This window comes from Eumetopias jubatus, unplaced genomic scaffold (genome assembly GCF_037043125.1).
Source record: "Eumetopias jubatus isolate StellerSeaLion01/CBP00866 unplaced genomic scaffold, mEumJub1_p1.0 scaffold_16, whole genome shotgun sequence".
Taxonomy (NCBI): Eukaryota; Metazoa; Chordata; class Mammalia; order Carnivora; family Otariidae; genus Eumetopias; species Eumetopias jubatus.
Window position 1 is genome coordinate 48,246,413 of NW_028274822.1, and position 12,448 is coordinate 48,258,860.

Sequence of the window (12,448 nt, forward strand, 5' to 3'; positions counted from 1 at the left end):
CAGGCCCAGCAGCTCGTCTAGTGCGGGCCTGCGGGGCACGCGGCTAGGAGGGCTCCCCTGAGAGAGGCAGGGCTGAACCTGCCCCTTGTGGTGGAGGGTGAAAGGGCAGGGCCTCCAGGTCTTCTAGAACAGTCGGCCACGTGGCCTCCGCCTCTCCATATAGGCACAGAGTCCCTGCCTCCTTGTCAAAGGCCCAGGCTGGAGCAGTGTCGGGGACGCATGTCACCGGGGTGGCTCTGGCAGTGGGTGACCTTCGTCTCCTACCCTCGGTCTCCTCCTCCTACCTTTGGAAAGCTCATGTCAAGGACAAGCAAAAGAAGCCTCTTGACAAAATCATTCTTAGACCCCTCCCCGCGCCACAGGCCAAAATAGTTTAAAAAGAAGTCTTAGGAAATTGTTGGTCCATTTTTTTTTTTTAAGTTCATCTTGTAAATGCTGAAAACCAAACATCCCCAAATTCAACACTACTAGCCTGATTTTAAGACCCAGGAAAGACCCTGGTGGCATGTGTCACCCATCAGCCGCCCCCCTGAACTTGGCAGGACCTCCAAGGCAGATGGACGGTGGGGAGCTCTGTGGGCAGTTTCTAGATGCCAGTGGCCTTGCTCCTCAGAGAGGCTTTCCCTCTGCCAGGGACTCGCCAGGGACTCACCAGGGAGCCGAGCAGGCTGCGAACCTGGGGCGGCTCATCAGAGTGGCAAATGACAGACACCAGGAGGGAAAAGGGCATGTTCAGGCGCTAGAGGTGCTCTGAACACCTCGTGCTTCATTCCCCATTTGCCTCATTCGCAGGAGGTAGGTACCCCTTAACGGTTAGCTGATTTAGAGATTATGTTCATCGTAGCCCCTGACAAAATCAGGGTCTTGCCACTGAATCCAGCCAAGGAAATTGGTTAGCACAGTACTCAGTACTAAATTCAGTTAAAACTAGGACTCTGGAGAAAGGGGAGTGTTCTGATCTCTCCCCAGCTGTTTCCTAAGTTCCTCCATCCTGTAGGCCCCTCAGATTCTTTCTAGCTCTAAGTAAAGCTGTGCTCGGCCTCCCCGGCACCCCTTCCCTGGGGGGGATGTAAGAAGCTCCAAATCCGTGTGCAAGTGGGGATGGTGGCAGATGAATCCGTAATGCAGGGCAAGGGGTGACCGGTGACACACAGGTGTCTACACATATGCATACATGTATATAGAAACAAAGTATTTTAATTCTCTTTTTACATGGCCCGAGGCCTCCTCCTGTCAGAACTCCAGCAGCCCCCCCCCCCCCCACCTTGTGGCTGCGAGGTGCGATGGCCTTTATGGCCTTTAGTACGGGTCGTCCCGGCCAGCTGGGGCAAGTCACAGCTGAAATTCTGCACAGACCGCTGTACGGGGCCATGAGCAGCCCCTGCCTCTCCAGTTGACCGAACCTCAGCTCCAGCTGCAGTGTGTCCCAGCTGTCAGAAGCCTCCAAACACCAGTCATGCAGCTTACACCTACTCTGGATTTTTAGAAAATATTTATACAGAGCGAGCACAATCAACGTGCTTATTACGCACTCTAACGTAGAGCACAGGCATACACACCACGGAGCGCAGCCCCGGCTGGCTCCAGCGCGGGCAAAGGGCGGAGGTCAAATGTGCGCACGCGGCCTGGCAGCGGGAAGAGGCAGAGCACCGCAGGCCACACCCTTCCACGTGCCCCGGCCGACGCCGAGAACCGTCTTCTTTGTCCCGTTGGTGGCAGGAGCAGTAACCGAAACTCTGGCATTTTCTGAGGGCAGAGGATGTCAGACCATCTGTTGCGGAGGGAGGGAGGATGGCGGAACCCAGAGATTATGTAGAACTAACTGCCGAAGGTCAGGCTGGCTCAGGACCCCCAGGCAGAGGTCTGCTCTGTGGTGGCCGGGACTGGCTTTGGGGGCCGAGGAGGGCTGACATGGAATCTCTCAGACACACACATTCTCCCCCCTGCGTGCCCCGGGTCTGGGGGGGGGGGGGGCGTGGGAGTGCACTTCCAAGAGTGGACACACAAATAGATTGGCACACTCTCTTGACACAGTGAACCCTCTTTTAAAAGCTCCTCCCTGGCTGCTGCAAATTCTCTTCCCCACTCTGCTCTAGAACTTTGCACTCCTAAGTTGGACCAGGTCTGGAGGGGAGGCCCCTGGACCATGCTTGCGAGGTTTGTATGTGCCCAGGAAGAACACCAGCGTGGGGACAGCTGGGAAGTCTTGCCAGGGGAAAGCCAAAAGGCCTTCTGCCACCTTCCACACAGGTCTCCCCTTTCCCTGCTGCGTAATAAACCGCTCACGGCTCATCCCGGCTCACCAGGACTCCCTGAAGAGTTTCCGGTACTGCTTCTACTCAAAAACATGTTGGGAGGAAAAAAGGTTGGTATGTCGAGTTCTGTTTTTGCATTTCCAGTAGTAAGTGCTGTTCCACGAGCTCCGAGGAAGTGGGCCCTAGCCCTCCTTGGGGCCTGTGCTAGGAGCTCTGGATTAGGCGTCTGTAATGGGGCATGACTTCATGCTCCGGCAGATGAAGAGCAAACTCCAAGGCCACTAACACTGGGAATTCAAAGGCAATCAGTTCTCGTCTATTTAGCCGGAACTTCTCTTCCAGTTTCTGCAACAGAATGAAAGGAAATCAAGAGCATTTTAGCTTTGAAATAAAAATCTCTCTCCATGTGTACGCTCTCTATCCACCCGGCAGTGAGTGTTTACGGAGAAACCACTTAGGGGCAAGACTGTGGAGGAAGAAAGGGGGGCATCAGCTGTACTTCCTGCTCTCAGTCCTAGTGGAGAAGGAACTGAACCACCCCAAGGATGCGCGGCCTGCCAGGCGCCTGACATACGGCCCCTGACTTCATTTAATCTCTCAATAATCATGCAAAGTCAATGCTATATTCATGTCCCCTTCACGGGGCACAGAGAACAGGGTCAAGAGAGCAAGAAGTTTGTCTACGGGGACACGCACAGTCAACTGCAACGCTCAGCTCCAACCTCAACCGGGGTTCAAACTCCACCTGTTACCGTAGATGATTCAGGTGTGGAGGGAAGACGACAAAGGTCACAAATCCTCTACGACAGTAGTAACTCTGTGGTAAGTTCAGGATTGGGGCAGCTGACTATGCAGCTTGGGCCTTTCGTTTCACACGCAAGGACCCAAGACCTGCTGCGATCATCTGCCTTTCAGGCCGTGGTCCAGCTGGAGCCTGTGGGTGTGAAGGGCCTGAGCATGCAGCTGTGCTCAGCTCGCACCCAGGGCCTCCCCCTCCTCCTGCACAGCCTCTCGTTCCACCCAGTGGTGGAGGCTGCGGGAGCCGAAAGGAAGGAGAACGGGGTGGGGGTGGGGAGGTAGGGAAGGCCTTGTTTTCGCCAGGGTGCATTCTGCTCTGGCTTAATAAAAACAAGGACAACAGAACTCATGGGCAGAGCCATTAGTGGCCATGTTCCAATTACAACTGGGAGGGGACCTTGAGTCAGCCTCACAACTCCTGCCAATGTCTGACCGTGGCCCGTAGGTTCTGCATGGACACTATAGGCTTTTGCCGGATGGTCCATTACTCGACTACCAATAAATGTGCATAACATCACACTCGTAGAGATTAGTTCAGTGAATATGTAAATCTGTTGATTCTCAGCTCTGATTTGGTAACCAAAGATCCCTTCCATGTTCCTAAAAGTATATACAAGTTAGACAATTATGCGCCATTTCTTAGAAGCAGTAAAGCACTGACTTAACACTTTCTCCCATCTATGGATGAATGGATAAGCAAACTGTGGGATATACAGCCAGTGAGGTATTATTCAGCCTTAAAAAGGAAGGAAATTCTGACACCTGTTACAACATGGATGGATCCTGAAAACCTAATGCTAAGAGAAATAAGCCCGTCACAAAAGACAAATAGTATGGGATTCCACTTACGCGAGATCGCTCGAGTCAGGTTCAGAGACAGAAAGCAGAACGGTGGTGGCCAAGGCCTGGGAGGGGAGGGGGAGTCAGTGCTTAATGGGGACAGAGTTTCAGTTCTGCCAGAAGAAAAAGTTCTGGAGATGGATGGTGGTGACGGCCACACAAGAGTATGAGTGCGCTTTATACCACTGAACTGTACACTTAATAAAAACGGTAAGTTAAAGCAAAAAAGAATACTCTTTCTTATGTGGGAAGTACCTCCAACAGCTCCCTTTCTGCTTTTTCTCCTTTGCCGCTGAGCCAGCCGCACAACCAGACACACAGGGCATTGTTGTAGCCACGACTTGTAGTTGCTGGATTCTGAGCTTTGCAGTCTGGGGCCTCGCTGACCCTGGAGGCTCAGCCCCTTTTAGGTAGGGTTAGCCAGTTCCTAGAGAGGGTGCACAACTAGCCAGTTCCCAGAGAGGGTGCACATCTTTAATGTGCAAAGCAGCCAATCTGAGGCCCACACCTCCACCATCTCCCCCATCTGCCTCTCACACTCCACTTGCCCTCAGCACCCAGGGCCAGGGAGACAAGTAGGGACAGCGCAACTGCCCCAGAGTCCACTCAAATGACTCTAGCTAGCCAGTCCGAAGCCTGCGTACCCTGACTGTTCCTTCCTGCCCAGTTCCCCCTTCTCCTTCTGCCTCCTGACCAACCACAGTACGGTGTTTCCCGCCCCCCCCCCGCCCCAATTCATATGTGGACACCCTATCCTCCAACGTGCTGATATTAAGTGGGGGGCTTCAGGAGGTTGAGGAGCTGATGAGTGCAGTCCTCAGGATGTGATTAGTGCCCTTGTAAGAAGAGAGCAGACAGCCTGCTTGTTCACTTGCCCTGCCACGTGGGGACATAGTGAAAGGGAGGCCGTCACAAGCCAAGGAGGGCGTGCTCACCAGGACCTAAGTCGCTGTCACCTTGATCTTGGGACTCCCTGGCCTCCAGAACCGTGAGAAGAAAGTGTCTGGTTTAAGCCGCCCCGTCTATGGGATTTTGCTATGGCAGACCGAGCTAAGCCACTTCTCTTGGGAACTGTGATAAGCAGCTATCTTTTCAATGGCAACGGTCTTCTGATCTGTTGGTTTTACTGTTTCTCAAATTTTCTATGAAAACACTATTTTAAAACAGGCATTCACATAGCCACCCAAGATTGGGGTTTCCTTGCTTTGAGGGGGCTCTCCTTTAAAAGGAGGAGGGACCCCTCAATCAAACCCATGCCCTTCCTCAAAGAAGAGGCAACTAAGGCCACAGGAAGCCAAGGTCTGTTGAGCCAAAGTGTCTGACGGACGCTCTGTGGTCACACTGCCCCCAAGTCCCCTTCCCGTGACAGTGGCTTCTGTGGTTTGAGAATAATTTCACCCCTCATGGTGTCTGGAAATGGATTTTTATGGCCAGACCCAATACTGGGGATCTTCGGTCTTGTCAAAGTGGACCATCCCTCTGTTCCAAGACAGCCTGAGCTGTGGGGGGCCCGACCTCCACTGCAGGATGACCTCACAGCCCCAGTCTCTCCGTGGCTACTAACAATCAGAATTCTGCCGGGTAGGATCACCACCCAGGTTCTTCCCATGTGCTCCCTCAGCCAACAGGACTCAGGTCACTCACGTCAATTAAATGCTTCACTTCGTGCTTTTTCAGGTCACTTCCGATTTTGGCTGCTAATAGTACACATGCTCCAGCACAAAGCTTCCGGTTCTGTTTGTTTAGCTTTCCCTTGAGAGCGAGCTTCTCAAAATAGACAAAGGCCATGGCCACTGTGGGCTCCTCGAAGCCACAGTCCTCCTGGGCAAGCTTCCGCATCTCTCGCTTCAGACTAGAGAAAGACAGGAAGGAACATTATCAGAACTTGGCAGTTTCAGGACTCCAAAGAGAAAGACTAGCCCGTCCTGAAAGCATTTCCTTTTTCTCATTCCCAGAAGGATGACATGGAATGGGACTAAATCCTGAGGCGTAAGAAATTTCCATTCTACGTGGGTAACAGACTTAAGCTGCTGGGGCTCTTTTCTCTTGGTGGAACTGTAGACCACATCAACAAGGGACACAGAAGGCCACACTGAACCCAGGTGGTGTCTGAGGGTCTCTGGAAACTAGGTGTAGAGCTGTCCAAAGGGAAACTATGAGGGGAACTACGATCATTCCAGACAGACACCTAGAGAAATAAACTAGGTCCTTGGTATCAACCCTACTGAGGATCTGCCATGTTCAAACACTATGACGAAGAGGGATTAGGACAGCACAACAGCCAGGGTACTGAGGAATGCTACCCAGCAAACGGACAAAGTGTGACTACTTCATTTTTCTCACATCTGGCTTGGAACATGCCAGAATCAAATCAGTATTGGGCTACACAGCATGTAAGTATTGGCACATACTCCCACGCTGTGCTGGCATATAGTCTAGCTTCCGTCACTATGTGCACTGAGCGTCTGTCCTGATAGACGCAACCCCAGGCAGCTCCTCTCCGACCCGGCAGATGTGGGTCACCACAAAGTCAATCCAATCAGCTGCAGGGGAAACATGGGCCTGACTTTGCTTTGGCTGTCAAATCTCGGGTGGACGACTGTGGGCGAAGAATTATCTCAAATGCCATCAAACCAACTCTTTTCTGTTTTGTCTACATTTGAGAAAGCGGGGAACTGAATGTTTCCTATTGAGTTTTCTGTAACATAACCCTGACTGAACTGCTAAGCCTCAGACAGTAGGAAATACTGATTCTTTCACTTAAGGAAACTCCCCTCACACCCATGTCAACTCGTGTCAAGAGCTCTGCCTTCTGCCCTGCTTCTCTTGGCTCTCACTCACGGAGGCAGGAGTCAGCCAACACCGGGTGAGCCGCTCCTTGCCGCACGCACCTGTGTTTTACTTCCCCAAACTACACGAGGAACCAGCATACAAAGCGTGAGGTTATTCATGCATGCCAGGAGAGGGCTTGAATGGAGAGTTCAAGTGGATGTCGAGCCTCACGTACCTCCTTATTTTGCTGAGTGTTAACTTAATGTGAGGAAACTTCTCCTTGAAGGTCTCATTCATGTCCTTCTTGAGATCTGAGGGCTTCACGTAGTCGATTACTGTGGTCTGTAACAGGTCGGGCAACTCAGGTCACTCTTTTAAAAATTTTTTTAAAGATTTTATTTATTTATTTGAAAGAGAGAGACAGCCCCAGTGGGGAGGGGAGGGCAGAGGGAGAGGGAGAAGCAGACTCCCCACTGAGTAGGGAGCCTCACATGGGGCTTGATCCCAGGACCTTGAGATCATGATCTGAGCCGGGCTCCCTGCTCAGCGGGGAGCCTGCTTCTCCCTCTGCTGCTCCCCCTACTTGTGCGTGTGCTAAGTCTTAAAAAATAAATAAATAAATAAAATAAGGGTCATGGGTAACAATTATGTGCACATTATGGCCAACTTATGCCACTTCTGACAGCACCAAGCGGTGAGGAAGCCCGGAGGAGAGGCACAAGGGCCCCCTGAGCCCGAGCACCTGCAGGGACACGGTGTCTGGGACACAAATCCCTGCTCCAGCAGGCGACTTTGGGAAGCAGTGGCCTCCACACAGCCAGCAATCAGTGTCTGGCAGGGAGGGAGCCCCTCTTTCAGTTCCTGGGCCTCAGCCTGTTACTTAGCAGCGTTTAGGGCACGGCCGGTAGACCCGCACACGTGAGGCTTCAAGCCACACTTGACCATCGCTAGTCGTCCGGCTGTGGGACATTTATCTAACTACCCCAAACATCAGGTTCCACATCTGTAAGACGAAAACAGCTAACAGTGCCTACTTCACATGGCTATTATAAGAACGACAGGGGAAGTCAAGGGCTCGGTGCTGCGCTTGGCATACAGCAAGCACTCGATAAACGTTAGCTATTTTTTCGTTGTGGGAAAATATACATCACATAAAACTTACCGTTTCAACCATTTTAAAGTACGCGGTGTGGTGGCATTAAGTACATTCATGCTGGTGTGTGGCCATCACACCACCCATCTCCGGAACTTTCATCATCTTGCAACACCAAAATTCTGTCCCCCCTTCAACAACTCCCTGTTCCCCCACCCCCACCCCAGCTCCCACTGGCAACCGCCATTCTGCTGTCTCTGAACCTGACTTCTCTAGGCCCCTCGTACAAGTGGAATCATAACAGTGTTTGTCCTTTCGTGGCTGGCCTGTCTCCCTCAGCATCATGTGCTCCAGGTTCAACCACAGTGCATCTCAGGTCAGAATTCCCTTCCTTTTTAAGGCTGGGTAACCTTCCATTGCGTGTACATGATGTCAGCTACTAGTAACAGTCCTTTAAACCTTCCGTTTCTTTTTCTTCACCTCCCCTTCTTTTTTTTGGCAGGCTCTTAGCCCAATGTGGGGCTTGAACTCACAACCCTGAGATCAAGAGCTGCGTGCTCTCCAGACTGTGCCAGTCAGGCGCTCCTCCCCTCCCCCTTTCTAATCCCATCCATCTTTAAAGACTGGTTCCTTCGAGCCCCTTCTGAGGCGCCGGGTCTTCCTGGCTCATCTGTGCTGTACGGTATTAACTCTGAATGAAACACAGTCTCTGGCTGGGTCTCACTAGGTTGGCCTCACTCCCCCTCCTCGGGATTCTGCTTTCGAAGGGCAGCAACAATGCCTGATGCCATGGGGCGCCTGGGTGGCTCAGTTGATTAAGCGACTGCCTTCGGCTCAGGTCATGATCCTGGAGTCCCGGGATCGAGTCCCGCATCGGGCTCCCTGCTCAGCGGGGAGTCTGCTTCTCCCTCTGACCCTCCTCCCTCTCGTGCTTTCTATCTCTCATTCCCTCTCTCTCAAATAAATAAAATAAAAAATCTTTAAAAAAAAAAAAAAAAAAAAACAATGCCTGATGCCTCTCTGGCTGGCTGTTGGCAATAACCTTCGCCAGGCAGAGCCCGGGAAAGGAGCAGGTACGGATTCTACCCAGAAGTCCCGTTCCTGGGGACGGCTTCTGCGGCCTGGCCTCTCCCGAGGGACACATCATCACGTTCCTCCATGGCTCTACACCAGCGGGTGGCTAGCTGTAAACACCTCCGTTCAGAAGACGCTTGACCGGACAGGATTTTAGAACTGGCACGTGGGAGGCCTCCGGTGTCCATTAATAACCGAGAGGAGACACAGCCAGCATGTCCCGATTCACACTGATCTAAACAGCACCTTTGTAACAGCAGCTTTGGCGAGTAAAAGCGAAACCATGGCAAGATGAACTCAAAACGGTTCCACCAAACTTGTTCAGAACCTTCTCAAATTCTGGGTGGAAGCAGACTTGGTGCGATGCCAAGAGTTCTTCCATGGCGCCATGTCTTTCTGGCCCGATCCAGAGGGCTCTCCCTCAGCTGGCCCAGGACACAGCCGTTCTGGGAGCCGCCCTGTGCATGCACCTGTGATGTGCTGGCAAGGAGCTAGGGAGTGGCTCCGTGGCCCCAGTGTGCAAACACGAGCATGCACACACTTGTGTGCAGTGATGTTGTGCTGGGCGGCAAGAGGAGTGGGGCATGGGACTTCACGGAGGCACTTACTGTCTCGCAGAGTGGGCGCTTCCCCTGTGGCAGCCCTCCAAGATGCGTTTATCATCCCTGGCAGACGGGGCTGAACAGGATGTATGATTTGTCATTTAGGAAAGCGGCAGCAGAATGGGGAACTACCTCTAACACGGTTACCTCAAGCTGGGCCCACTGTCCAATCAGCCAATTCTTCTGTTCCCAAAATACCCAGCCCTCCCTCCCTCTTCTACCCCACACCAGGCACCCCGAACTCTCAGGGACAGACTCTCCTGCTCATCCTTGGTGGATGCAAGTCTCGAGCAGACTCACAGGCCTTTGCTGGGGACTGAAGCCCGGTGAGCTCCAAGCAAGGATATCCCAGAGCGGAAAGGGGTGGTCTGGATCCTTCCCTGTGGCAGCCACAGCAGCTCTGCTCTGCCCTGTACGCAGATACACACACAGAGAAGCGGCCTGCAGCTGCGAGCCAGCCACCTCGTCTCCCGGACGTGGACGCAGAGGCTCAGAGGGGGGAAGGGGCAGGGCCAGCCCCGGAAGCCGGGGCTCCCAGCTCACCACCTGCACTGCCTTCCTGCGTTTCCACTCTTAATCGGGCTAAAAGGAGCAGGGGAGCCAGCTCGAGACTGCCGGCAGGTAGGAAGGGCCAGCTGGCGGTGGGCAGCTCTGCCTCCAGCAAGGTGGCAGCCCTGAGAAAGAGGTTCAGCCTCCTGAGGCCTCGCCTCTGCTTCCCTGAATGAGGAAAAACACCTGGCGCGGCTGCTTCACAGGTTTCTCCCGAAGCGCCAACAGAGAGAACACCACATACCTAAGGGACACTGGAGAAGTCTATCAGTCTATCAAGAGCACAGAGACAGGAGATGGCAGATGACTGGGCTCTGCTCCAGTCGCGCTGAGTCAGCGTGTGAGGGTGGCGGGGGGGGGGGGGGCGGAGGGGGTCTGGGATCCATCCCCACAGTCACGTTGCCCGGGTGACTTGCACACCCAGCAGAGTCTCCTTGTCTGGCTAGCACCCAGCCACGGCTTGGCCTGGAGCTGCTTCTACGGGATCATCTTCCCTAAAGCCCCAGCGGCCAGGTCACTCTTCCAGTGATTCACCTTCACTACATGCTATGGTCTGGAGAGCCGGCCCTCTCCCAGGATGCGCCCTGCTGTACGTCCGGATTCCTTTGCAGCTAGGATTCCAAATACCATTCTGGTTCCTCCTGTCCCACGCACCAGCACAAGAAGGTACCGCTGAAGCAGAAGCTGGGCTTCTTTCTGCTGTTCTTTCCATCTCAGAAGGACCTCACAAACACCAACAACCCAGCTCAGCTTGCAGCCTTGAGCCCAGGCCTTGCAGGAGAGACCGTTTTCACAAGTAACCCCGTCCTTGCTCTTGGGGTACAGAGCCCAAGGCCTACTTTTCCTGAGAGCAGAAGTGGACACGTACATTTACTTCCAGGCTGGTCCTGGAGAGGGGGGCAGATGGCGGGCCAGTGAGCCAACACAGAGTCCCTGGGCCCAATGCCTGGCTCCCAGTGTGGGCAGCACACAGCAGCTGCAGGGAGAGCCAAGCCCTTCAGTCACCTAGAAGCCATCTTCTAGGTGACAGAATTCCTCTGAATCCAGCTCTGCTGTCCAGAGGTACAGAAGCAGCATTCTGTCATTCTCCCTGTGTGGAGTTTCCAGCCTTAAGGCCATGTCCTTGCCACTGTTCCCGGCGTGGAGTGGGAAGCCTGCTGGCAGCCTAACCCTCTACTTCTTTATCTGGCTGTCACTGGGCTACTCTGTGGGTCTTTTCTAAAGTAGGTATGGTACATTTAGGGGTGGGGGATCTCTGCAAACCTCCATCTCTGTCAAGCCCCCCCATTTCCTGACCCCCATGTGGCTGGCAGCCTTCAGGACAGTGTGGCAGAGAGAAGGGCTCCATTGGATATGGGAGAGCTGGGCCTGGCCTTTCCAGGCTGGCTGCTCTGAGAAGTCCAAAGGCATCCAGGGAAGGAGAGGAGAATACGGACTATTGGAGGTTGCAGCCACCATCCCCAAGGCACGGGCCCAGTGATGCCATTACTTCAGTCTATCTGCTGACATCGATGGCGGTGGGGTAGGCTGGCTTCTGGGGCAGTGAAAGGCCTCCACGACGCAAGACAGCAGGAGAATGGTGGTGGACTGGGGATGCCAGTCTGAGCACCTTAGGCAGGTAGAGAACCCAACAGTGTTTGCATCAGTTTCCTGTGCTGCCATCACCCAGTACCACAGGCTGTGCGGCTTAAACAACAGTCTCCCGGTTCTGGAGGCTACGAGTCTCAGATCAAGGTGCCAGGTGGGTTCCATTCTCTCTCAAACTATGGCTAGAATCCTTCCTTGCTTGTTCCTAGCTTCTGGTAGTCCCAGGCACCCCCTGGCTTGTGGATGCATCCCTGTAGTCTCTGCCAATCCTCACCCGGTATGCTCCCCACGTGTCTGCTCACATGGCTGTCTTCTCTCTGGCTCTCTGTTTATAACGACATCAAGTCATACTGGGTTAGGCCCGCCTTACTCCAGTATAACCCCAGCTTAACTAGTTTATATCTGCAAACAGCCTAGTTCCAAATAAGGGTCACAGTCTGAGGTCGTAGGGGTTAGGATCTCAACCGTTCAACCCAGTGCAGCGGTGCTTGATCGTAAGGGTGCTGCTACACAGCCTTGTGGGGCTCACTCCAGCTGCTCTTCCCAGGCTGGACACAGCTGCCCCACTGGCCGTGGCTCTGACCCAGGCAGCAGGTGCTCTTGGCCTTGGCCTCGCTGTGTGGGAGCCCTTCTAGTTTTTTCTTTCTCCACCTCCCTTGCTTGCTGGGACGGCTCCATCTTCAGTCTTGCTATAGTCTCTGCTTCTCTGAACTGCGGCTCTGTGGGGGAAGATCACAAACTCTGGAGCCATAACCCCTGGGTCGGACCCCAGTTCCACTGCCCAGTAGCTGGGGGGCCTAGTGAAACTGCTCAGTGTCCTGCTTCAGGTTCTTCATCTGGCTTCTCCATCATCTGCTGCATGTCGACAGATTTGTGGG

At 53.6% G+C, this 12,448-nt stretch overlaps 1 protein-coding gene across 2 annotated transcripts in view; it reads right to left on the bottom strand.

Moving 5' to 3' along the window:
• Nucleotides 1-1,177: 1,177 nt before the first annotated feature.
• The window catches only part of CABLES1 (Cdk5 and Abl enzyme substrate 1), a 110,784-nt gene continuing 99,513 nt past the window's right edge, over nucleotides 1,178-12,448 (bottom strand). For both annotated transcript variants that reach the window (XM_028098323.2, XM_028098324.2), the window contains exons 8-10: nucleotides 6,901-7,007; nucleotides 5,538-5,745; nucleotides 1,178-2,600 (exon numbers count right to left, since the gene is read on the bottom strand). In XM_028098323.2, coding sequence (XP_027954124.1) covers nucleotides 2,460-2,600; nucleotides 5,538-5,745; nucleotides 6,901-7,007 — 456 coding nt within the window. In that variant the 3' untranslated portion in view covers nucleotides 1,178-2,459. The remainder of the gene's footprint in view (nucleotides 2,601-5,537; nucleotides 5,746-6,900; nucleotides 7,008-12,448) is intronic.